Raw genomic sequence first — 27084 nt, 5'->3', positions numbered from 1 at the left:
ACTCAACTGTCATTAGAACTGAGAGTCATGTTGGGCTTGCTGGCAACATTACAGTGTTCTCATTGGTCCTCACAGTGAAATGGATGCAGTCATATAGACATTTCTCTAGAGACACATATTGATTATGATGACAAGGCAAGTTTCTGTTGAATCATACTGGTAAATGTTGTCAAGGCCAGTGGTGGCAGTGTGTTGGTATATCTGTGAAGGTTATCAAAGTAGACTATAATAATATCAATATAGATCACATAATTTGTATTGTTCATACAGGCTATGGAAAGTCATGCAGATTGTCTGAAAGATTTGAGATACTATTCTTTTCAGTTTTTAGAAAAAAATTATTCAAGACAAATGTGAGACTGTTGAGTACAAATGAATTAATATGGGATGAACAATATACATTCAACACAGAGACTCAGAGAAAGCATAGATTCAGAGATTAAAGATTCTGTTTAGGAAAAAGTTCACAAAACTCCATCTAGACTTCCAATAGCATCAGATATAGAATAGACTTCCAATAGCATCAGATATAGACTCATGTCTTGTGATGTTTGTGATTTGTTATTCCGTTGCTGTTCTTCTATTTGTTTGTCTTCACTTGCCTTTTAGACTCAAGGCTGCATGCTGCAAAAAAAGAAAAGAAAAGAGCTGTGAATGAAATATTAAGAACTGGAGTGTCTAATAGAGTGGCCTGTCCTAAAAACAGAGTAGCAGAGAGAGGGAGGCTGCTAGAGTCTTTTTCTGGTCCTGTTACCTAGGGCGCCTCCCCATGGAGACTATGAGAAATACACCTTAGATATAAATGTTTTGGGAAATTCGATTTTTGTTGTCAACGTTTGAATCATTTTCACAAATCTGCATTTATATAGAATATGAGGCCAAAGTGTGATAATTGAATTTAAACACAGACAAAACAACCAAACAGAGCCACTAGTGGAGTGTACTTACAGTGTACACACTACTCACAGTTCAATTACACTTCCATTCAACATCTTCATCATCAGTGCAGTAAATGTTGAGACATTGGAAGAGAGTGATAGTATAAATGTCAGACTCTAATGTGTGCCTCATTGTGTGTAGCACAATGACATCTTCTGTGCTGTGAACTACATCATATCATTATGTTGGAGAACAGGTTTAGGCTCCACTTTCAATTCAAAGATAATGATATAACCATGGCAACACAGATAGCATGTCAACATACTGAAAGGGAATCTACACATTAGTGTCACTCAAAGCACGGCTCCAAAAATAGGACATTGAACTACATGGATTAATTCAACCAGGGTTGAAATTACTCATTCTTTCAAGTCAAAGATAATTACTAATTCCAACCCTGGTTGGATGAGTTTAGAGCACTCGTGTTCTAAACATAGTGGCACCGGACCAATGGTAATATTATGAATGGTTATGGGGATTGGGGGTCCCATAGGGGTGCCCATGTTAATACTTCAATGCTTACTGTGGGGGGGGGGTCCCTGCTTCAGTATTGGGTTGGCCAACACCCTTGGGCACCCTTTGAACCCCTGATTCCAACCGCTGAGAACTGACAAACAACAACATTCTTTGAAATAATGCCAGGTTACACTAAGACCCCTAAATGTCACTGAGCATGGTCATCAATACGCCTCATGTCAAGGTTGGGCTTGTAGGAGAGAGAGACGTGCCAGGGCAGAGAGTGTGAAAACCTTCAAAACAGAGAGGAGAGAAATGTCAGCGGTGCAGAGTGGAGACGTGACCTAACCTTGCCCCCAGCCATGTCTTGACGAGTCTTCAATGTGACTGACGCTTCAAAGAAAGCAGCAGAATCCAGGAGAGAAGTCTCCTTCCCTCTCATCTCTTCTCATCACGCCATAGGATTTCTGCTCTGAAAAGAGAAGACATTTTGGGGTTGTGAAAGGCATCCCTTTAGAGCCATTTTGACCACAGAAGAAGCACATCCATGTCAACGAGTTCATTGGCAACATACACAACAGACTATAATAAGCACAATCAATTTGAGTCAAATATACACTAATAAATTAGAAGCCTAAGCACCACAAATACAATAAGGTACTCTGCATTACAAAAGCCTGGACATCAACATCAGGTATTAGCTGAACTAATAGAGTTGAGGTCAGAGGTCCTGCTCTCTATTGTGTAAGGGCTGTAGCAAGCTAATTCAACCTCAGACGGAACAAGGTGGGAAATCACCCTCACAACACAAACCATCATTAGCATATTTGGCTCTATGTGCATCTCAACAACACTGCCACGTCCAGCTAGAAACCGGTAATTGTGGTGAGCGTTCTGCTTTTCTATTAATGTACTATTAATAGAGTGGCCAGCTTTGGCTGCCTTCACAGATGAATGCAGCGAATGTCTGCAGAAAGCCTGATGGATGTACAAATTAACAGGCAGAGGACAGAGAGGAGAGTCGCAATCAAAAGCCTCCTCCGATATAATTACAACTCTTTATCCCTCCTCATCACACACGAAGAGGATTCTCTCTCTCTCTCTCTCTCTCTCTCTGCAAAGAACATCCTTGGCTCTCTCTCTCTCTCTCTCTCTCTGTAAAGAACATCCTTGGCGAGCCGGCATTAATTGCTCAGACAAAGGTGTAGTTTGAACAACAAGTGGATGTACTCTCTATATAATTGCTTGTGGAGGGGTTGGAGGAGCCGTTGAATAACAAGGTGCTATTGTGCCTTTTATCCAAGGGAGATAAATCACAGGACATAAAACCTACAGCATTACTACACATAGTATTCCTACACACAGGAGTTCATGGGAGTTAAGTTGCAAATTATACAAGGGCGCTATCTGGTGGACATATACTGAAACACAATGTGCATGTACCTCATGGATAGCATAGTCCATCAGCGTTTATGATACTGAAAATGGGGCCAATGTAATGCAGTTTGAAATAAATTATACTACTTCCTTATTACTTCTATAAATATAAATAATTCTTTAAGGTTTTTTATTGTGGCACTTTGTATTAGAGAATGCAATTATGAGTAGCAACTAAGGGAGACATCGGTAGGCCCGTACGTCAAACCACAGGGTAGAAAGGGAGCTGTTTCAAGGAAATTAAACCTTTTGAAGAAACGTTCAATGGCTGACTGTTAATTCAACTGTCAAAGTAGGTCATATACCAGGAACTCAAGATTAACCTACATACACACATGCATTCTCCCTCCCAATATTCAACACAACAGAAAACATGGGGATCTATGGAAAATAGACTTTATAGAGCACAAACAGGAAATGCCTTGGTATTTAATTACAGTCTATTGCTTACAGATGTCTGTCAGACAGACACACAGAGCAGATCATGGCTTTAAGCAGGATGGGAGGAGTGTTGTCTAGCGTAGTCATAGCTACAGTATGTCCTGATAGTCTAAAATACTTCCCTTCCCTTGTCTCCTTTCCTTCAGGTCTATACTAATCCACAAGGACTTGCTTTTGAAATATAATGAAAGTCATATTGAGGAACAGTGAATAAAGACATCAAGTCATTTCCCCTACAGCAGGGTTCCCCAACTGGTGTCCCGCGGGTGGTTTTATTTGGCCCCCCAAGTATTCTGAGCAACTATATAGATATATATATATAGATATATCAATTTTCAATCAATCAATTTTATTTTATATAGCCCTTCTTACATCAGCTAATATCTCGAAGTGCTGTACAGAAACCCAGCCTAAAACCCCAAACAGCTAGTAATGCAGGTGTAGAAGCACGGTGGCTAGGAAAAACTCCCTAGAAAGGCCAAAACCTAGGAAGAAACCTAGAGAGGAACCAGGCTATGAGGGGTGGCCAGTCCTCTTCTGGCTGTGCCGGGTGGAGATTATAACAGAACCATGCCAAGATGTTCAAAAATGTTCATAAGTGACAAGCATGGTCAAATAATAATCAGGAATAAATCTCAGTTGGCTTTTCATAGCCGATCATTAAGAGTTGAAAACAGCAGGTCTGGGACAGGTAGGGGTTCCATAACCGCAGGCAGAACAGTTGAAACTGGAATAGCAGCAAGGCCAGGCGGACTGGGGACAGCAAGGAGTCACCACGGCCGGTAGTCCCGACGTATGGTCCTAGGGCTCAGGTCTCTCAGTTGGCTTTTCATAGCCGATCATTAAGAGTTGAAAACAGCAGGTCTGGGACAGGTAGGGGTTTCGTAACCGCAGGCAGAACAGTTGAAACTGGAATAGCAGCAAGGCCAGGCGGACTGGGGACAGCAAGGTGTCAGCATGCCCGGTAGTCCTGACGTATGGTCCTAGGGCTCAGGTTCTCAGAGAGAAAGAGAGAACGAGAGAATTAGAGAGAGCATACTTAAATTCACACAGGACACTGGATAAGACAGGAGAAGTACTCCAGGTATAACCAACTAACCCCAGCCCCCCGACACATAAACTACTGCAGCATAAATACTGGAGGCTGAGACAGGAGCGGTCCGGAGACACTGTGGCCCCATCCTAAGAAACCCCGGACAGGGCCAAACAGGAAGGATATAACCCCACCCACTCTGCCAAAGCACAGCCCCCGCACCACCAGAGGGATATCCTCAACCACCAACTTACAATCCTGAGACAAGGCCGAGTATAGCCCACAGAGGTCTCCACCACAGCACAAACCAAGGGGGGCGCCAACCCAGACAGGAAGATCACGTCAGTAACTCAACCCACTCAAGTGACGCACCCCTCCTAGGGACGGCATGAAAGAGCACCAGCAAGCCAGTGACTCAGCCCCTGTAACAGGGTTAGAGGCAGAGAACCCCAGTGGAGAGAGGGGAACCAGCCTGGCAGAGACAGCAAGGGCTGTTCGTTGCTCCAGAGCCTTTCCGTTCACCTTCACACTCCTGGGCCAGACTACACTCAATCATATGACCTACTGAAGAGATAAGTCTTCAGTAAAGACTTAAAGGTTGAGACCGAGTCTGCGTCTCTCACATGGGTAGGCAAACTGTTCCATAAAAATGGAGATCTATAGGAGAAAGCCCTGCCTCCCGCTGTTTGCTTAGAAATTCTAGGGACAATTAGGAGGCCTGCGTCTTGTGACCGTAGCGTACGTATTGGTATGTAACTACCGGTCAAAAGTTTTAGAACACCTACTCATTCAAGAGATTTTCTTTATTTTTACTATTTTCTACATTGTATAATAATAGTGAAGACATCAAAACTAGGAAATAACACATATGGAATCATGTAGTAACCAAAAAAGTGTTCAACAAATCAAAATATATTTTATATTTGAGATTCTTCAGGTGTGCCTTCTTAAAAGTTAATTTGTGGAATTTCTTTCCTTCTTAATGCATTTGAGCCAATCAGTTGTGTTGTGACAAGGTAGTGGGGTATACAGAAGATAGCCCTATTTGGTAAAAGACCAAATCCATATTATGGCAAGAACAGCTCAAATAAGGAAAGACAAACGACAGTCCATCATTACTTTAAGACATGAAGGTCAGTCAGTCTTCAAGTGCAGTCGCAAAAACCATCAAGCAATATGATGAAACTGGCTCTCATGAGGACCGCCACAGGAATGGAAGACCCAGAGTTATCTCTGCAGCAGAGGATAAGTTCATTAGAGTTACCAGCCTCAGAAATTGCAGCCCAAATAAATGCTTCACAGAGTTCAAGTAACAGACACATCTCAACATCAACTGTTCAGAGGAGACTGCGTGAATCAGGCCTTCATGGTCGAATTGCTTCAAAGAAACCACTACTAAAGGACACCAATGAGAAGAAGAGACTTCTTTGGGCCAAGAAACACGAGAAATGGACATTAGACAGGTGGAAATGTATAATTTGGTCTGGAGTCCAAATTGGAGATTTTTAGTTCCAACCGCTGTGTCTTTGTGAGACGCGGTGTGGGTGAACGGTTGATCTCTGCATGTGTATTTCCCACCGTAAAGCATGGAGGAGGAGGTGTTATGGTGTGGGGGTGCCATGCTGGTGACGCTGTCCGTGATTTATTTCGAATTCAAGGCACATTTATCCAGCATGGCTACCACAGCATTCTGCAGCGATATGTCATCCCATCTGGTTTGGGCTTAGTGGGACTATCATTTGTTTTTCAACAGGACAATGACCCAACACACCTCCAGGCTGTGTCAGGGCTATTTTACCAAGAAGGAGAGTGATGGAGTGCTGCATCAGATGACCTGGCCTCCACAATCCCCCGACCTCAACCAAATTGAGATGGTTTGGGATGAGTCGGACCGCAGTGAAGGAAAAGCAGCCAACAAGTGCTCAGCATATGTGGGAACTCCTTCAAGACAGTTGGAAAAGCATTCCAGGTGAAGCTGGGTGAGAGAATGCCAAGTGTGCAAAGCTGTCATCGAGGCAAAGGGTGGCTATTTGAAGAATCTCAAATATAAAATATATTTTGATTTGTTGAACACTTTTTTGGTTACTACATGATTATACAGTGGGGAGAACAAGTATTTGATACACTGCAGATTTTGAAGGTTTTCCTACTTACAAAGCATGTAGAGGTCTGTAATTTTTATCATAGGTACACTTTAACTGTGAGAGACAGAATCTAAAACAAAAATCCAGAAAATCACATTGCATGATTTTTAAGTAATTAATTTGCATTTTATTGCATGACATAAGTATTTGATACATCAGAAAAGCAGAACTTAATATTTGGTACAGAAACCTTTGTTTGCAATTACAGAGATCATACGTTTCCTGTAGGTCTTGACCAGGTTTGCACACACTGCAGCAGGGATTTTGGCCCACTCCTCCATACAGACCTTCTCCAGATCCTTCAGGTTTTGGGGCTGTCGCTGGGCAATACGGACTTTCAGCTCCCTCCAAAGATTTTCTATTGGGTTCAGGTCTGGAGACTGGCTAGGCCACTCCAGGACCTTGAGATGCTTCTTACGGAGCCACTCCTTAGTTGCCCTGGCTGTGTGTTTCGGGTCGTTGCCATGCTGGAAGACCCATCTTCAATGCTCTTACTGAGGGAAGGAGGTTGTTGGCCAAGATCTCGCGATACATGGCCCCATCCATCCTCCCCTCAATACGGTGCAGTCGTCCTGTCCCCTTTGCAGAAAAGCATCCCCAAAGAATGATGTTTCCACCTCCATGCTTCACGGTTGGGATGGTGTTCTTGGGGTTGTACTTATCCTTCTTCTTCCTCCAAACACGGCGAGTGGAGTTTAGACCAAAAAGCTATATTTTTGTCTCATCAAACCACATGACCTTCTCCCATTCCTCCTCTGGATCATCCAGATGGTCATTGGCAAACTTCAGACGGGCCTGGACATGCGCTGGCTTGAGCAGGGGGACCTGGCGTGCGCTGCAGGATTTTAATCCATGACGGCGTAGTGTGTTACTAATGGTTTTCTTTGAGACTGTGGTCCCAGCTCTCTTCAGGTCATTGACCAGGTCCTGCCGTGTAGTTCTGGACTGATCCCTCACCTTCCTCATGATCATTGATGCCCCACGAGGTGATATCTTGCATGGAGCCCCAGACCGAGGGTGATTGACCGTCATCTTGAACTTCTTCCATTTTCTAATAACTGCGCCAACAGTTGTTGCCTTCTCACCAAGCTGCTTGCCTATTGTCCTGTAGCCCATCCCAGCCTTGTGCAGGTCTACAATATTATCCCTGATGTCCTTACACAGCTCTCTGGTCTTGGCCATTGTGGAGAGGTTGGAGTCTGTTTGATTGAGTGTGTGGACAGGTGTCTTTTATACAGGTAACGAGTTCAAACAGGTGCAGTTAATACAGGTAATGAGTGGAGAACAGGAGGGCTTCTTAAAGAAAAACTAACAGGTCTGTGAGAGCCGGAATTCTTACTGGTTGGTAGGTAATCAAATACTTATGTCATGCAATAAAATGCAAATGAATTACTTAAAAATCATACAATGTGATTTTCTGGATGCTTTGTAAGTAGGAAAACCTGTAAAATCGGCAGTGTATCAAATACTTGTCCTCCCCACTGTATATGTGTTATTTCATAGTTAAGATGTCTTCACTATTAGTAAAAATAAAGAAAAGCCCTTGAATGAGTAGGTGTGTCCAAACTTTTGACTGGTAATGTACATATATATATATATATATATATATATATATAAACATACATATATTATATACATTATTTTCATTGTTGGACATAAAAGACTTAAAGCACCAGGAAATCAGCACCAATTCATTTTCATTTTGGAAATCTGTTTCCAAATTTCCCACACACACAGTGGGGAAAAAAGTATTTAGTCAGCCACCAATTGTGCAAGTTCTCCCACTTAAAAAGATGAGATGCCTGTAATTTTCATCATAGGTACACGTCAACTATGACAGACAAAATGAGAAAAAAAAATCCAGAAAATCACATTGTAGGATTTTTAATGAATTTATTTGCAAATGATGGTGGAAAATAAGTATTTGGTCAATAACAAAAGTTTCTCAATACTTTGTTATATACCCTTTGTTGGCAATGACACAGGTCAAACGTTTTCTGTAAGTCTTCACAAGGTTTTCACACACTGTTGCTGGTATTTTGGCCCATTCCTCCATGCAGATCTCCTCTAGAGCAGTGATGTTTTGGGGCTGTCGCTGGGCAACACAGACTTTCAACTCCCTCCAAAGATTTTCTATGGGGTTGAGATCTGGAGACTGGCTAGGCCACTCCAGGACCTTGAAATGCTTCTTACGAAGCCACTCCTTCGTTGCCCGGGCGGTGTGTTTGGGATCATTGTCATGCTGAAAGACCCAGCCACGTTTCATCTTCAATGCCCTTGCTGATGGAAGGAGGTTTTCACTCAAAATCTCATGATACATGGCCCCATTCATTCTTTCCTTTACACGGATCAGTCGTCCTGGTCCCTTTGCAGAAAAACAGCCCCAAAGCATGATGTTTCCACCCCCATGCTTCACAGTAGGTATGGTGTTCTTTGGATGCAACTCAGCATTCTTTGTCCTCCAAACACGACGAGTTGAGTTTTTACCAAAAAGTTATATTTTGGTTTCATCTGACCATATGACATTCTCCCAATCCTCTTCTGGATCATCCAAATGCACTCTAGCAAACTTCAGACGGGCCTGGACATGTACTGGCTTAAGCAGGGGGACACGTCTGGCACTGCAGGATTTGAGTCCCTGGCGGCGTAGTGTGTTACTGATGGTAGGCTTTGTTACTTTGGTCCCAGCTCTCTGCAGGTCATTCTCTAGGTCCCCCCGTGTGGTTCTGGGATTTTTGCTCACCGTTCTTGTGATCATTTTGACCCCACGGGGTGAGATCTTGCGTGGAGCCCCAGATCGAGGGAGATTATCAGTGGTCTTGTATGTCTTCCATTTCCTAATAATTGCTCCCACAGTTGATTTCTTCAAACCAAGCTGCTTACCTATTGCAGATTCAGTCTTCCCAGCCTGGTGCAGGTCTACAATTTTGTTTCTGGTGTCCTTTGACAGCTCTTTGGTCTTGGCCATAGTGGAGTTTGGAGTGTGACTGTTTGAGGTTGTGGACAGGTGTCTTTTATACTGATAACAAGTTCAAACAGGTGCCATTAATACAGGTAACGAGTGGAGGACAGAGGAGCCTCTTAAAGAAGAAGTTTCAGGTCTGTGAGAGTCAGAAATCTTGCTTGTTTGTAGGTGACCAAATACTTATTTTCCACCATAATTTGCAAATAAATTCATTAAAAATCCTACAATGTGATTTTCTGGAGAAAGAAATTCTCAATTTGTCTGTCATAGTTGACGTGTACCTATGATGAAAATTACAGGCCTCTCTCATCTTTTTAAGTGGGAGAACTTGCACAATTGGTGGCTGACTAAATACGTTTTTCCCCCACTGTAAGCAAGGTTTGAAATTATGTTTAAGTCAAATATTATCTGTTTGGGCTTCTTGCGGTCAATTTGCGGTCTACAAATTATTTGTAATTATGTTCCAGCCCACCAACTATCTGCTCAACTAAAAATGTGTCCCTCGGCTGAATCTAGCTGATGATCCCTGCCATACAGTATCAGTCATGATGGAGAAGTGTGGAGGAAACTATGCTAGAGTGTTGGGGCACAGCCTGTGATGTGTCAATGGTGGACATTTTATCTTGGTGTCAGTTAAAAACCTGTAATATTAGGATCATCCAAGTGCAGAAACAAAAAATTATGGATGACGGGGTTAATGCTCACACAACGATACAACCATATACACACAACAGTCCCCAAGAAGTTAAAACTCAGAAGCATTTGTTTTGCTAAACATGGGTAATGTTTATTTTTCACTAGTGAGTCACCTTGAGGAGAAAACGCTCACTTCCTTGGTGATGTTCAGCTTTTGGGAAACCTCTCTGTAACCAAGCAGCAATGGGCAGTAGGCTGAAGTCACCCCTAACCACTGATCCAGGACCAGATATATTTTCATCCCCCTAATGGTTTAGGTTAGGATGTGGGGTAGGAAATCTGGTCCCAGATCTGTGGTTAGCGGTAACTTCTACCTGGACCCAGGAACGCCAGGGAGGAGGGTCATCCCAAAAGCGTTAGAGTTCTTCAGAGACAGAGAGCCTTGAGCCTGTTCAGTCAGGTGAAACGTGGCACAATGTTGCTGATAGAATCGTAATGTTTAAAGCTAAAACGATTTCCTGTTCTAATCTACATGACAAAGAATCATATCTATTCGACACAACACATTTTCTATCTGAATGTTGTGTAACGTTGCAGCCTCCTGAACAGGCCCCAGCTTTGGCCTGAGGTACGGTACAGTACGTCAAAGTCAGAGAGAAAAAGACAAGATACCGACAGCTACCAAGGCAACCGTTACCGCGGAGCAGATTTCTCCTCAGACAAATGCACTTCAGAATGACATAATAATCACGAGAGAGAAAACTAACATGTGCATTAACTGGCGTTCACCGAGCCCAGCTCACTACATCTCCACCTCATATTTTGGTACACAGAAACAGATGCAGAAACAAATGGGCTGGAGTAAGGGGGTTCCGTCTAATGATTGGCATGATTATGGCCGTTTCCTGTCGTTCCTCTCACCTGTCAATCAATCACAAGCCGAGTGCAGATTCAAGTAAAATATTTTGTTATACATGTTATATCTTTTAATCTCTTCTGAAGGCGCTAACGTTCATCAAGGGGGAGGGGAGCACACATTTTCTTCCCCAACATTTTGGAGGTATTAAAGAAACTAAACAAAAAAACTACAAGTCTGGTAAAATCTTCAGAAAAACCAACTACACTGGTTAGTCAGTTAGTTATTACAAACAGAAGTCCAGAGAGAATGAGCGATATAAGAGAGTTATTAGAGAGTAAACGGTATTGGTAGAGGCTGTTTTAGGAGGACTGAAAGTGCTTAAAGAGAGAGTTTAAAGTGAGTAATGTTCCTTATTTTTCTTCAGCAATAGGAACACTGGGGTAGATCGATGCACCAGAGAACTGATACAGGTGAGTTCATCGTCGTGTTCACGTCGTCTTTGTTGTTGTCTTCAGCAGAAAAGATGGCAAAACCCTTTCTTCCGGGTAGTTAGGCTAATTATTTAAGGTCCTACGTCATTAGTGTTGTAACTCTAGCAGGGAGTTCTCTTTAAAGTTACTGTTGATTTCTATTCCGCTCCTGGGGAGGGAGAGAGAGAGAGAGAGAGAGAGAGGGGGGGGACATGGAATACTGTTACAAAACATCCTCAGGGAAATGTATTTTTTGACTGAATCGCTTGTTCTCCATTCATGTGATAAAAGCTCTGTGATAGGATTTGGCCCTTGGATGTAGGCTAACAGAAGAAATGTGCGCTTCGCTTCAAAATTAGTTTAAGTCACACAGTGGTGTCTACTGAAGATTTCCACCAAGTTGAGTTTTTGCATGTGGAACTCAAAACCCCCTTTATTTCATCCTCTATTTTCACCATCTGAAATACACCCCCCCCCCACGACAAAGCAAAAACAGGTTTAGCAATTTTAGCATTTTTTTATACTGAAATATAACATAGGTTTTCTGGAAGGTTCTCTCATCTCCACAGAGGAACTCTGGAGCTCTGTCAGAGTGACCATCGGGTTCTTGATCACCTCCCTGACCAAGGCCCTTCTCCCCCGATTGCTCAGTTTGGCCGGGCGGCCAGCTCTAGGAAGAGTCGTCATGGTTCCAAACCTCTTCCATTTTAGAATGATGGAGACCACTGTGTTCTTTGGGAACTTCAATGCTGCAGAAATGTTTTGGTATCCTTCCCCAGATCTGTGCCTCGACACAATCCTGTCTCGGGGCTCTACGGACAATTCCTTCGACCTCATGGTTTTTGCTCTGACATTTACTGCCAACTGCGGGACCTTATATAGACAGGTGTGTGCCTTTCCAAATCATGTCCAATCAATTGAATTTACCACAGGTGGACTCCAATGAAGTTGTAGAAACATCTCAAGGATGATCAATAGAAACAGGATGCACCGGAGCTCAATTTCGAGTCTCATACCAAAGGTATTTCTGTTTTTTATTTATTTATACATTTGCAAAAATGTCTAAAAACCTGTTTTCCCTTTGTCATTATGGGGTATTATGTGTAGATTGATGAGGTAAAACATTTATTTAATCAATTTTAGAATAAGGCTGTAACGTAACAAAATGTGGAAAAAGGGAAGGGGTCTGAATACTTTACCGAATGCACTGTATGCCCCCTCCTATCCCCATCTCTGCCCCCCTCCTCCCCTCTAATCCCCATCTCTGCCCACTCCTCCCCCTCCAATTCACATCTATGCCCACTCCTCCCCCTCCAATCTCCATCTCTGCCCTCCCCTCCAATCCCCATCTCTGCCCTCCCCTCCAATCCCCATCTCTGCCCCCTCCTCCAATCCCCATCTCTGCCCACTCCTCCCCCTCCAATCCCCAAGTCATGGACGGGAGAGATGGAGAGGGAGGAAAGAGATGAGGAGAGAGAGAAAGAGAGGGGGGGGGACATGGAATACTGTTACAAAACATCCTCAGGGAAATGTATTTTTGACTGAATCGCTTGTTCTCCATTCATGTGATAAAAGCTCTGTGATAGGATTTGGCCCTTGGATGTAGGCTAACAGAAGAAATGTGCGCTTCGCTTCAAAATTAGTTTAAGTCACACAGTGGTGTCTACTGAAGATTTCCACCAAGTTGAGTTTTTGCATGTGGAACTCAAAACCCCCTTTATTTCATCCTCTATTTTCACCATCTGAAATACACCCCCCACGACAAAGCAAAAACAGGTTTAGCAATTTTAGCATTTTTTTATACTGAAATATAACATAGGTTTTCTGGAAGGTTCTCTCATCTCCACAGAGGAACTCTGGAGCTCTGTCAGAGTGACCATCGGGTTCTTGATCACCTCCCTGACCAAGGCCCTTCTCCCCGATTGCTCAGTTTGGCCGGGCGGCCAGCTCTTAGGAAGAGTCGTCATGGTTCCAAACCTCTTCCATTTTAGAATGATGGAGACCACTGTGTTCTTTGGGAACTTCAATGCTGCAGAAATGTTTTGGTATCCTTCCCCAGATCTGTGCCTCGACACAATCCTGTCTCGGGGCTCTACGGACAATTCCTTCGACCTCATGGTTTTTGCTCTGACATTTACTGCCAACTGCGGGACCTTATATAGACAGGTGTGTGCCTTTCCAAATCATGTCCAATCAATTGAATTTACCACAGGTGGACTCCAATGAAGTTGTAGAAACATCTCAAGGATGATCAATAGAAACAGGATGCACCGGAGCTCAATTTCGAGTCTCATACCAAAGGTATTTCTGTTTTTTATTTATTTATACATTTGCAAAAATGTCTAAAAACCTGTTTTCCCTTTGTCATTATGGGGTATTATGTGTAGATTGATGAGGTAAAACATTTATTTAATCAATTTTAGAATAAGGCTGTAACGTAACAAAATGTGGAAAAAGGGAAGGGGTCTGAATACTTTACCGAATGCACTGTATGCCCCCTCCTATCCCCATCTCTGCCCCCTCCTCCCCTCTAATCCCCATCTCTGCCCACTCCTCCCCCTCCAATTCACATCTATGCCCACTCCTCCCCCTCCAATCTCCATCTCTGCCCTCCCCTCCAATCCCCATCTCTGCCCTCCCCTCCAATCCCCATCTCTGCCCCCTCCTCCAATCCCCATCTCTGCCCACTCCTCCCCCTCCAATCCCCAAGTCATGGACGGGAGAGATGGAGAGGGAGGAAAGAGATGAGGAGAGAGAGAAAGAGAGGGGGGGGAGAGAGAAAGAGAGATAGGGGAAGAGAGAGAAAGAGAGATAGGGGAAGAGAGAGAAAGAAAGAGGGAGAGAGAGCAAGAGAGAGCGAGAGAGAGAGAGACATCAGAAGGAGGACTGGATGGTTGTGCTCTATTGACTCCATTAAGCCATGAGAAAAGCAGGTCTGTCAGTTTACTCCCCCAACCGTTCATTTATTGACATACACAAATACAGGCCTGGCTGCACAGTGTATTCTAATACTCACACATCACTTCCTAAATTCGTTCTCAAGCAAAGTTTGAACACAAACTTGTGCTTATCCAAGCTAGAAAAACACAGTAAAACTCAAAACAATGTATGGACAGGACAATCTTCAGGGGTTTATGTAGACTAACTCTCCCGTTTCCCAGGTGAAACAGTGGTCCCTTTGAGGGGAGGAAGCTGTCAGTGTCAGTGGGCACAGCAAGGGAAAGCCCCAGTGAGACCTGGGCCTCCAAAGTAACTCTATCCCAGGTAGGGATATTCTGTCTGGGGCTGGGGCTGAAGCCTGACCTGGCCTGGGTGGCTTGGGAAACAAAGGCCTCCTCAGTGTCTGTGTCCACACAGACCAGCCTTTATCCACTCACCTGAGGCTACCACATCCACCCACTCACCTAATGAACTCATCCACTGAAGGGTTTATTATTCCTTGTATTATTTGTTATTATTTTTCTATTATATCTCTATGTTCTTTCTCTCTGCATTGTTGGGAAGGGCCCGTAAGTAAGCATCTCACTGTTCACCTGTTGTTTTTACGAAGCATGTGACGAATCAAAAGGTATTTGACTACCATATTGCCGCATTGACACACACATCCCACACACACGACCCTGACAAACACACCTGTGCAAATATTCCAATCCACTGATCTATACTGAACACAAATATAAACGCAACATATAAAGTGTTGGTCCCATGTTTCATGAGCTGAAATAAAAGATCCCAGAAATGTTCCATTCGCACAAAAAGTTTATTTCTCTCAAATTTTGTGCACAAATTTGTTTACATCCCTGTTAGTCAGCATTTCTCCTTTGCCAAGATAATCCATCCACCTGACAGGTGTGGCATATCAAGAAGCTTATTAAACAGCATGATCAATACAGAGGTGCACCTTGTGCTGGGGACAATAAAAGGCCACTCTAAAATGTGCCGTTTTTTTCACACGCCACAGTTTTGAGGGAGCGTGCAATTGGCATTCTGCCTGCAGGAATGTCCACCAGAGTTGTTGCCAAAGAAACAAATGTTCATTTCTCTACCATAAGTCGCCTCCAACGTCATTTTAGAGAATCTGGCAGTACGTCCAACCGGCCTCACAACCACAGACTACGTGTAACCACGCCAGCCTAGGACCTCCACTTCCAGGTTCTTCACCTTTTGTGGGGGAAAACTCATTCTGATTGGTTGGCCTGGCTCCCCAGTGGGTGGGCCTGGCTCCCAAGTGGGTGGGCCTATGACCTCCCAGGCCCACCCATGGCTATGCCCCTTCCCATTCATGTGAAATCCATAGATTAGAACCTCATTTTTGTTCAGTATCAGTCTATATCCTCAATCCTGTATACAACCCTCTGTCTGGGACAACATACTGCAGACCGCTCCGCTTGACAGCCCTCAGTGAGAGAAGAGAGGCCAATTAACCTTGTCAGGCTGGAGAGGGTGAGGGGGGTGAAGGAGTGAGGAGGATGGGTTCTGTCAGGTCCTGGGCTGTCATGTAGAGGGGTCAGGACTACAACAGCAGCACCAGCAGCCTGCCCCACGCTAGGCTACACAACGCTACCTCGGCTACAGTCAAAACACGTTTCCTACTGACAGGTTGTTTTCAGTGCTTCTGAAAACATGGACTTGAAATATTTATGAGAGTGTTACCCAGTAAATATTAACAAGGTCAGGAACCAAGAGTCAGTACACCAGCATCAATATAGAGGGAGGGAGACATAGAGGGAGAAGGAGAGCAGGGGGGAGAGAGAGAGGGAGAAGGAGAGCAAGAGGGAGGGAAATGGAGAGAGAGTAGGAAGAATAATTAGAACAGGTTGTGTGGGGGGTTTCTTAACGGTCCAATCCTGCCATTTTTACATCAATATCAAATCATTTTTGGGTAACAATGAAGTACCTTAATGTGATTCTTTTCAATTAAAATGGTCAAATAGAAACAAAAATAGCTTCTTAGCAAGGACTGTCTGGGAGTGGTCTGAGTGGGGAGGGAAAAAATTAAAACAAGCTGTTATTGAAAGAGAGGTTTGGAACGCTTTCTTATCGGTCTATTAACTAATTTAACACCTGGTGATGTCATCAGGCAGGCCAAAACTCCATCCCACCAGAACAGGCTGACATTAAAGGCGGTCTTTTCAAACAGCTCTTACAATAAAAGGGCATTAACATAATTTTCACAATTTCACAGTAGAATTCCAACCTCAGTGTAGAAATATACATAAAACACAGGAAAATCACATTTTTTGACTGCACTGGGCCTTTAACATTATAAGATTAGCATATGTATTTTTACTTAGGAATGTGTGCAGTGTTGGCTTAAGATAAAAGGTTTTGATATGTTTCCTAGATTTCCTAGCTGGTCCATCCTATAATAATAATAATAAGGTGGGGGCTTGTATTTGTCCTGTTTCACTCATGTACAAGTGTGTATTATACTCGTGTGTGAATTAGAAATGTGTTTTCTGCATATTCCAACTCCCCGAGACACCCTTTGAGAGTCTCTCAGTTTTCTGCATTCAATATGTTGTATGTATATTATTGCTCAAAGTGTGTCTGCTTGCGCAAGTAAGAACCAGAGAATAATGTAATTGCGGAATAACCCTGAAATATAAACCATTGAACCATATTAAAACAGAACCCGTAGAAACCCAGTGAAACATATTAGGCACACAGAGTGGAGCTGGGGCTGACGTAGAGAACAGCTAATGAAGCAAGAGGAGCCTGTCTCTGCCAGAGGTCTAGTGTTTAAAGGTTAATCAGAGCCACTTCTGCCTTTGTCAGAGAGGAGGTATGTGAGGAATGTGGCCAATTTCAGGATACCCCTGCGTGTCCCACTCTCCAGTTCCGTGGGCAAAACATCACTCTCATAGAAGCACACAGTCACACAAAATGGCTGCCAGATCAGACAGGGTTTCCTGGTTGGACCCATGCAGAGATGGTAGTGAAGGTCAGGCCTGAGGGATGGGTTGCTAATTCAACACATGAACCTACCTCACCACCTTGGACTAATAACACTGGTAGAACCCACCACACCACCTTGGACTAATAACACTGGTAGAACCCACCACCTTGGACTAATAACACTGGTAGAACCCACCACCTTGGACTAATAACACTGGTAGAACCCACCGCCTTGGACTAATAACACTGGTAGAACCCACCACCTTGGACTAATAACACTGGTAGAACCCACCACCTTGGACTAATAACACTGGTAGAACCCACCACCTTGGACTAATAACACTGGTAGAACCCACCACCTTGGACTAATAACACTGGTAGAAATGGAACATGAGAGTAAACTAGAGGCCTACGAACTAAGAGAGCCCAGACGATGACCACTGTTACAGACACTGACCAGTATTACACTGTGTGATTGAGTGACTAGTGACCATCTCACACACATACACACTCTGCTGTCAGCTGATACAATAGGGCTGTGTGTGTGTGTGTTTGGTTTTACTATCCTTGTGGAGACCAGAAGTCCTTACAGGGATAGTAAAAGAAGGAACATTTGGAGAAGTGGGGACATTTCGCCGGTCCCCACAAGGAAAAAGGCTGTGTGTGTAGATCAGCAGCATGGTTCTCTCACCCTCCGCAGGGCCTCTTCTTCCTCCTGGCGCTTCTCGTAATGTGCAAAGTCATCAAAGATTGAGGTGGTATGCTTGAAAGTGGTGATAATTTTAAGCACTTGCTTGGCCTTCTCCAGAGGCACCTCCTGAGTGTCCCTGGAGTTGGTGACGGGCTTGTTGTCATTGTTCTCTAGTCTGATGTGCCTCAGCTGGCTGTTGGGCACGTCCTTCACAAACGCCCACTTCACCTCAAACTTGCCCTTCCACTTGTCCTGAGACCAGACGCCTGCGTAGGCGTTGTAGTCCACGGGCGAGCGCATCTCAGCCACGCCGCAGAAGTGGCCGCTGCCGTTGACGCTGAACAACAGGTAGAGGGGCCCCTTGGCCCCCAGCGAACGGTAGGCGCCGTCCAGGCGCTTGTTGCCGTGCTCGGTGCTGCACCAGATGGAGTACTTGATGGAGCGGTGGATGTCGTCCTCAGAGTAGCTCTTGATGATGAACACGCGGCCGTTCTTCAGGTTCCAGTCAAAGTCTTTGGGGTTGTAGTTGTTGAGGGCCTGCAGTTTCTCCAACACGGGGTGCACCTCCCCGGAGCAGGGAGAGGCACTGAGGGGGACCCCACCAACACCCATCCCAAAGCCCTCCGCCCCTCCCTGGTTGAAGGTGCCCCTGTTCCGGGGTGCCACCCAGCGGTTCTGGGGTGGGGGTTGGTGTTGGTGTTGATGCATGGGTTGAGGGGGGCCGGGCTGGGAGGAGAAGTTCTGGTGGGGGTGTTGGTGGGGGTGAGGGGGGCCTGGGGGCATCTGCTGGGGGTGTTGGGGAGACTGGAGGGACTGCAGCTGAAAGGGTTGGTGGTGCTGCTGGTGCTGGTGCTGGTGTTGGTGGGGCAGAGGGCTCTGTAGCAGGGGCTGGCCCATCAGGGTCTGCTGCACCATGGTCTGAGGGGGCATCATGGCCTGAGCTAAGGGGGGCTTGTTGAGGGAGCCCTTATCGTCCCAGGTGCCAATGTTCATGTTGTGCTTGATGGGTGGTGGGGGAATGGCAGGGGTCCCCATCCCCATGTTGGCTTTGGGCTTGACCTTGGGCTGGGGCTTGGCCGGCTTCCTGGCGATGGCCGCCCAGGAAGTGGGTTTGGGGGCAGAGGAACTAACCAATGGAGGCATGTTATTTGCCGCCATACTACTCATGCCCAACGTGCCCCCGAGGGGTGAGCCGACAGTCTTGGTGACGGCAGCGCCCATGTCCGTGCCCAGTTTTAACCCAGTCATGCCCTGCTCGATGCTGCTCAGCACCGGGACCTTACTGAGCTGGGTGTCACTGCTGAAGCCCGCCTGTCCGTCAGTTATAGCCCTCCCCAGGGAACTAGGTGTGTAACCATAACTATTACTATAGGCGTTGCTCTGTGTGGACTGGCCCTGAGAGACACTGGTGCCCCAGGTGGAATAGTCTGCGTTTCCAGGGAAGAAGTTGAAGCCATGCTGGCTGAGGAAGGGAGGGGTGTTGCCCAGGGCGCCCGGCTGGCTGAGGAAGGGAGGGGTGTTGCCCAGGGCACCCGGCTGGCTGAGGAAGGGAGGGGTGTTACCCAGGGCGCCCGGCTGGCTGAACACCCCGTCGGGGATAAAGTGGTGCTTGCCGTTGCTCATCTGTCCGTAGGTGGTCAGGTATGGCATGGGGGGATCCCCCGCGGTGGACCAGGGGGCCTCCCCCAGGGAGTAAGGAAAGCCTATGGAGGGAGCATAGTAGCTGGGCATGTAGGGGTCGGACATTGGTGGGTAGCTGTTATTCTGTAGATGGGGAGAACAGGGGTCAGTTTATGGATGACCTTAGTGATAGTAGCTAAAACAAACCTAATCTTGCCCATCTCTGCTCAAAAGCGTAACTAAGAAATAAAATCAGCGTTTCTTTAAAGGAGAAAGACTGGCTTTCAGTAGAAATGATGGATACTAGCTCTATCAAATATCTGTTTCCCTTAGCAAGAAGTGAAGTTAGCAACAGTGTTAAAATAATCTGTCAGTTGTTGTTGTAATAATTGTTAGAGTTTGTATGGATTCATTTCATAAGTAAATTGGCGTGGCCTATGGTGGGTTTGTTCTTGGCTACATTTCAATAGAATTCTGTAAAACAAAGTAAGCTTGTCACCCACGCAGAAGATTAACACCACCCAGAGTATTTTTAATCAACAATAATTTCACTCATAGATAAATTATTTTACTTTTCAAAATGAGTGTTAGTTATCTATCAATAGCTTCTTATTAACATAGGCCTACTATACAGTGTCTTTGTTCAGAGGTAATACTCTATACACCAGCCATCCTCAATAGGCAGACAGCGGTCCGTATCCAGACCCAGAACAGGGTCAACACATTTTACATTTACATTTTACATTTTAGTCATTTAGCAGACGCTCTTATCCAGAGCGACTTACAGTTAGCGCATACATTATTTTATCGAACCCACAACCCTGGCGTTGCAAACGGCATGCTCTACCAACTGAGCTACATCCCCTGCCGGCCATTCCCTCTCCTACCCTGGACGACGCTGAGCCAATTGTGCGCCGCCCCATGGGTCTCCCGGTCGCGGCCGGCTACGACAGAGCCTGGATTCGAAACAGGATCTCTAGTGGCACAGCTAGCACTGCGATGCAGTGCCTTAGACCACTGCGCCACTCGGGAGATAATAATTTTAAAAAATAACATTCAAATAATTCTGGGTACCAATTAAGTACCTTACTGTAATAGATTTCCATTAAAATTGGCAAAAATAGCTAATTTAGCAAAAAACTCTTTCTCAAGCAAGAATTTTGCTAGGACTGTCTGAGTGGGAAGGGGGAAAACTAGCTGTTATTGGCAGAGTGGTTTGAAGCTCTCTTTGTTCGCATGGGTCGCGAGGTGGGGGTTTGTTACTACGCCGATAAATGCTTAGGAAATCTGTGTGACCGGACCTCCTCAAATAGTATTTGAGTACCCATGCTATACACCCTCATATGTAGCCTGACCCTGTACCGCCATCTGACACTATTCTGAGGGTTCATACAGATCAAAAGGCTAATCCTCTCTATGCTATGAATTGTCAAGCTGCATGGCTAAAGGCTTGGTTAGAATGGGGATTCACACACACCTGATTTGTCTGGCTGCTTAGGTAAGGTTCAAAGTCTTCATCATTTACTCCTTCCTTCTGATGCATTGATCCGTTTTGTACTGGAGAGGGAGAAAAAAATGTCTTAGGTTATTCTTTAGATGTGATAGAACCATAAAGGTCCCTCAGCTAAATTAAACTATTGTGTTTTAACAGATGTACAACTCAATAATTAACAGTTGATAAACTACTTATAAACCACCTTACATTCCCATTAAGTAGTTGAGGTATGACAACATAGATGGTAACATCACCCAAGAATATGACAAGAACAGCAGTGTATAATATGGTTATAGGGTTTAGTTAGTTAGTTTACCTACTTTTGGCTGATGACACCAGGTCACCAAAAGATGGTTGAAGAGTGATCAGAGCAGTGATTTAATTACACTCTTTGGTTATCACAGTTAGTTTGGCTGTCATCAAACTCCACAACAACCATGCCATCGTAGAAGAATAAGGTGACAAACATACCTTTATTTCCTTGTCCTTTGGGTCTCTGACATCAGAATGGGTGAGTGCAAAAGTGATAGGAAAGAGAGATTTATCAGATTGTGCATAGGCCTATTAGGGAAATGTTTGATAGGAAGAAGAGTGATGGTAGGAATCATGAGAGGTGAGCTAGGCCTAGGCTACTGAATTACAAGCAATGATTCCATAACAGTGGCTGTATATCACTAAATCTTCAAGCGCATTCAGTCCTAGCCTATCGACCTAAGGTTTCCTTTGCATTATTATCAAACGCACACTGACATCCAGTAAACGTGCCGCATAGACAAGTACAGAATTCAGCAACCGGCTCAAGCTGGAGTTTGTTGCCGCCGCTGCGCAGCCGGTACGCTACTTCAAGGTTCGGCCTACATAGCAGCTAGCTATCATATATCAAACACTTTTGCCTGTGTTATATAGCATGCCCACCGCACTGAATGATAGCAGCTGGCAAAAGTGTTGACAAAGTTCATTTGCAACGACACATGTCACGACAGTGGGTTGTCCAAAAATACGCACCTGATCGACTGTGGTTCCAGACATCCTCCAGGAGCCGAAACTGATTGCGGTTTGTGACTGTCCACGGTTTCTCCTGCTTCTGCACTCCGGTATGTCTTCTCGGCTCGTCTCGGGTTATCCAATCTCTCTGTGTATGTAGAGGCAATGTTTTTCTCCAGTCGTCAGATCGCTACAATCTTTTCTCGAGCGCCTGGGATTGCGACTTTGTATCTGTCAGTGATGTTAGCCTAAATGTTTCCAATCTAATTGACGTTTGGCTACAATATCTCACTCACTCTGAAACTGCCTAATGCCAGATTGGAATATACTCTATTCCACAATGGCGGCTGGGCTATTACTCTCGCTTCCGTTCTATTGCTCCATGACCTTCCGCCTGTGACGTTTTGAGTCATGTTACAGACTCATAGTCGTATTTCACATGACATGTCTCAGAAGATTTCATCTTTATTCTACCGTCTACACAACATACTTTTGTTCCCTTGTAGAAATACATTCTGTGTTCCCTTTGTTGTGACAAACTGTGTGACTTCAGGCAGATCTGTCTCTGTCTGCTCAATATCATCAGAATATGTCTCTCTCCAGAGCTATGCCTTGGCTAAAGATCACTGTCATGGGACCTATTTATTGCATATAACATTAATGAAAGGCTTCATTTAATCATTTGCCTACCAGCACATACAGGTCTCCTCATGGACTTGAATGGCATCCTTGAATGTAGATGTAATTTTCCTGATTTATAAGTTGTAGTCCCGTGTAGCTCAGTTGGTAGAGCGTGGCGCTTGCAACGCCAGGGTTGAGGGTTCGTTTCCCACGGGGGACCAGTATGAAGAAAAAAAAAATGTATGCACTCACTAACTGTAAGTCGCTCTGGATAAGAGCGTCTGCTAAATGACTCAAATGTAAATGTAGGCTATTGTGGATATATGGACAGGTGCAATACCAAACCTAAAGACCCAGAGATGAAGGTTTGCAAAGTTTGCCACATAACAGAGTGATTGGGAGATGTCCTTAAAACAGGACATTTTAACCATGGTACTAACGTAGTAGGGACCCGCGTTGTAAAAGAATAACGTTGCGTCTGGCAACATTGGTCTTCTCGCGATATGTCCGCAGTGGGTGGTGGAGCCAGAAATATGGCAGCCGTGGTGCTGAGGTCCTGCAGTAAAGGATTTGCTCACATTTTGACGAATAGAGGAGTCGCTACTATCTTGCCAAATACTTTGGGAGGTGAGTATGATACTACAGTTCATAATGTAACGACTTCACTGGAAAATGTATAGGCTACGGAATTATGCCGCGTTCAAAACAACTGGGAACTCGGTAAAATACGAGGTCAAATCATTACATCAGTGATGTTCATGTCGGAAAGTTGGAGCTCTAGAAAGAGGCCCGAGTTCCCGAGTTGGAATTCCGAGTTGGATGACCGTTCAAAAGATTTTTCCCAGTCGGAGCTCGTTTCTTTTCAAGGTCCCAGTTGTTTTGAACGCTTGAAGTCGGATATTTCCGAGTTCCGAGTTCCCAGGTGTTTTGAACGCGGCATTAAAAAGTACAGGAGGGGGGAGTGGCAGAGGCAGGCCCGGTCATCTGAATATATTTTGGTTTTCTCATGCGCATATAAACTGTGCAGCATCTGCGCGTGTTCTAAGATCTCGCACAATGGTGGAAGGGATAATCTTCCAAGTGGCACTACAGTTCCAGTTTAAAAACGCAGGGTAGCCTAGTTTTTAGACAAGACAATCAATGCAAATGCTGGTAAATTAAGTATAGCTTTTATCATACCATTTTGTTTTAATGTGATAATGTAATGTTATTCTAATGTTCTCAATTTCTTGTATTGAGGAAAGTAACAAAAGTTTCCACCTGAATTGCATTGCATCATAGGCTATTCCGTATCTTTCTCTGTTCAGTCGGTTTTCAAAATGTTACATAAGAATGCCTTAGCTGATCATTCCTTGGTTGACTACTTGCTGATTTTATCTTTCAAGGGTATTGCATGAATCACCCATATAAAACCTACATTTTTATAAGACACACTTGTTGATGATCACAAGTTTACTGGAGAACGGAGACCAAGTAGAGACTTTCGGACAAGGTGGATAATTGTATAATATAAGGCAGTTTATTCAGAGGTAAAGATATCTGTAAATCGCGTGCACGGACCCGTTCGTCAATCTCGTAGGGAGATATCTGAGAGAGCGAGCCCCTAAACATTGTGTGCTGACATTTTATACAATAAAATAAAGTAGGTTGATTCTAGTAGTTCTGATCTTCTGATTGGTCCTGATGAGTTGGTCGAGGTCACCTCCATTGCATTGGCTCTGAGTCGGGTTCTCTGTCTTCAGATGTTCAGCCTAAGAGAAGGGGGTTTTTGTGTGTGTGTGTGCTTAACAATGATGATGTGTGTGTGTGTGTGTGTGTGTGTGTGTGTGTGTGTGTGTGTGTGTGTGTGTGTGTGTGTATGTGTGTGTATGTTTAACAATGATGATGTGTGTGTGTGTGTGCGTGTGTGTATGTGTGTGTGTGTGTGTGTGTGTGTATGTGTGTGTATGTTTAACAATGATGATGTGTGTGTGTGTGTGTGTGTGTATATATGTGTGTGTGTGTGGGGGGTGTGTGTGTGTATGTCCTCAGAGCAAGAAGTCGTGAGTTGGGAGAACTGAGAGACCTATGGCGTGGGTGTTGTCCATAGCCACCTGCTGATAAGGCCGACAAGATAGAAGTCTTTGTGCATTGTATTAAATACAAAGGCCCAACACAAGATGGGTCATGCACAAGATTTTAGTCAGACCAAGCTATAACATTATATATTTACTACGACAAATCCCTCTCTTCACGTCTCCCCAGAGACGTGACCAAGTAACAGTAAAGAAGGAAAACTTAAGACGTGACACAAGCTAACAGTGTAATTGGCAAAATAGGGAAAACTTTATCAGAAGATAAAGTTTTGATTCCCCTCCTCACGTCTCACAAGAGACGTGACATAAAGCTGAAATGCTGCAATTTGGCAAAATAGGGAAAACTTTATCAGAAGATAAAGTTTTAATTCCCCCTCTTCACGTCTCACAAGAGACGTGACAAAAAGCTTAAATGCTGCAATTGGCAAAATAGGGAAAACTTTATCAGAAGATAAAGTTTTACATTCCCCCCTCTTCACGTCTCACAAGAGACGTGACAAAAGCTTAAATGCTATTCATCATCCAGATATCCTTGGTCAGCATCGTCAATAGCAAGCAAAGGAAACATCTGACCGTTATCTGCAGGATGTGGATCAATAGCGGTGGTTATAATCCTGGTTGTCAGCGTCCGTATGCATGGAATGCAACAGCATCCACAAAGCACTAGAATTGCAGCAAAATTGAGATGGATACAAGTATAGAAGAAACAAGCGTTTTATATTTACCAAACGCATCCATCCAAGAGTCCCACATTGAAGTGTCCACCCCTGAGTGGCTCTTCATCTTACCATTAAGAGTTCGTAACCCTTCCAGGGCAATTATCAAACTGCCATCTGTGGCTGTATTGTTGGGAATAAAGGTACAACATTGTTCACCAAACATAGCACATACTCCTCCTTTTTCAGCCAGGAGCATGTCGACAGCAATACGATTTTGGAAAGCCATGAGAGAGGTTGCAGCCAACTGGCCATGCACCGCCTCAAAACCTTGTTGTGTCCAATTGCCTAATTTTAACATTAATGTATGCAGTTAATTCTATCGACGTTTTTATTAATAGTACAACAGTCAGCACCCAAAAGGACGAGCCCCCAAAACTGTACTCCATGTACCCATGTTCAAGGACAGTTTCACAGACAACAAAGAGAGAGTGTTCTTATCAGCCTGTTATGTGAAACAATCCATATCAGTACAGTGCTCCTCATTAATGCATTCCTTCCAAGCTATTCATCACATACAGATCCAAAAAATAAAACCCAACAATTTTATGGTGTCACTCTAAACAGAGTATAATCACCCTTAAGAATAACAGGATATGGAAATTAAATCACAACATTTAATGTTAATAGAAAATAAAAATAATAATTTTAACCCTCTATTCCTCCCCTACACCTAACATGTACTGAGTTGGCTACCAGCCACCCAGGAATCCTTTACCTTCACATCAGGAAGAATAAACAATCACAGTGGTTAGTAAAAACGTAAGGTAATAAATGAGCAAGAACTGAAAATAAATGCGTGTATGTATTTTACTAGGCAAAACATGGATCATCCAGCTTGGTCTCAGAGTCAGTAGCAGAGTCACCTGCATCATCCTGGGCCGGTAACAACAGCATCATACCTGATGCCTGCACCACTCCTACCACTGACCTCCTGAGACAAGGGACGATGCAAGCAGCACAACACATTAACAGCAAAAACACAATTACTAGGGTCAGAAATCCAGTAACCACCATAGAAGAGTACTCACCAAACCAGTCACTCAGCCAGGAAATAAGGCAACATCCACAAAGAACAAGTATACCCATAGAGGCCATAACTTCACCCAGAATAGTCACAACAATAGTTTTCCATTTACCAAATACGTTATCAAACCAACCGTTTATGGAGCTATCAATACCAGAGTTCTCAACCAGTTCGTTCGCCAGCGTGGTGATGGTCACTCAAGCGCTTTGGTCACGGGCCCGTCCGGTGCTATATTGTTGGAGATGAAAGTACAGCACATATATCCAAACAGAACACAAACCCCGTCCCGCTCAGCCAAAAACATATCTAAAGCTATTCTATTCTGCCATGTCATTAAGCTAGTTGCCGCTGTCTGCTCAGCTAATCCCTTTATTGCATCACGAGTGTGGTTAATAAATCTTTTGCTGGTTATATTAAATATAATTTATCCAATCTACATTTTTATTAATTGTTTGACCACCAGAAAATACTTGATTCAAACCCAGCTGCGATCTGATTGTGGATCCCATCAATATATATCCTTTCATCAAAGGATCCCGGGAGGAGGTCCTACTTTCTATGTGACAACTCACCAATC

At 44.3% G+C, this 27084-nt stretch overlaps 2 protein-coding genes across 4 annotated transcripts in view; one reads left to right on the top strand and one right to left on the bottom strand.

Moving 5' to 3' along the window:
- Positions 1–357: 357 nt before the first annotated feature.
- Positions 358–22173, bottom strand: LOC121549846 (YTH domain-containing family protein 3-like). Of its 3 annotated transcripts, XM_041861777.2 has the most exons (6): positions 22090–22173; positions 21556–21580; positions 21067–21146; positions 17970–19733; positions 1745–1867; positions 358–624 (listed from the first exon to the last, which is right to left on the bottom strand). In XM_041861777.2, the coding sequence occupies exons 1-5, from the start codon at positions 22111–22113 to the stop codon at positions 1847–1849; spliced, it is 1914 nt and encodes a 637-aa protein (XP_041717711.2). In that variant the 5' UTR covers positions 22114–22173; the 3' UTR covers positions 358–624; positions 1745–1846. The 3 variants fall into 3 exon arrangements, with proteins under 3 accessions (XP_041717711.2, XP_041717710.1, XP_041717712.1); XM_041861776.2 differs by lacking the exons at positions 358–624; positions 1745–1867 and adding an exon at positions 10177–11549; XM_041861778.2 differs by lacking the exons at positions 358–624; positions 1745–1867; positions 21556–21580 and adding an exon at positions 10177–11549 and having other exon boundaries at positions 22090–22161.
- abhd10b (abhydrolase domain containing 10, depalmitoylase b) overlaps positions 22098–27084 on the top strand; it is a 28948-nt gene continuing 23961 nt past the window's right edge. Inside the window, exons 1-2 of the mRNA XM_041861779.1 lie at positions 22098–22178; positions 23203–23316. Coding sequence (XP_041717713.1) covers positions 23223–23316 — 94 coding nt within the window. The 5' untranslated portion in view covers positions 22098–22178; positions 23203–23222. The remainder of the gene's footprint in view (positions 22179–23202; positions 23317–27084) is intronic.

Source organism: Coregonus clupeaformis, chromosome 34, assembly GCF_020615455.1.
Source record: "Coregonus clupeaformis isolate EN_2021a chromosome 34, ASM2061545v1, whole genome shotgun sequence".
Lineage (NCBI taxonomy): Eukaryota > Metazoa > Chordata > Actinopteri > Salmoniformes > Salmonidae > Coregonus > Coregonus clupeaformis.
The sequence above is the reverse complement of the archived record's forward strand: the minus strand, read 5'-3'. Positions and strand labels throughout refer to the sequence as shown.

Bases quoted from the DNA above. Each gene is read 5' to 3' on its own strand.
- LOC121549846 (XM_041861776.2), bottom strand. From the start codon at position 22,113: ATGTCTGGAACCACAGTCGATCAG. The intron at 21,147-21,555 runs GTATGTTTGTCA...CTCCCTCTCCAG, and splicing joins CAAAGGACAAGGAAATAAAG to TACAAAACGGATCAATGCAT. The intron at 19,734-21,066 runs GTGTGTGTGAAT...CCCCATCTACAG, and splicing joins TAAGCAGCCAGACAAATCAG to AATAACAGCTACCCACCAAT.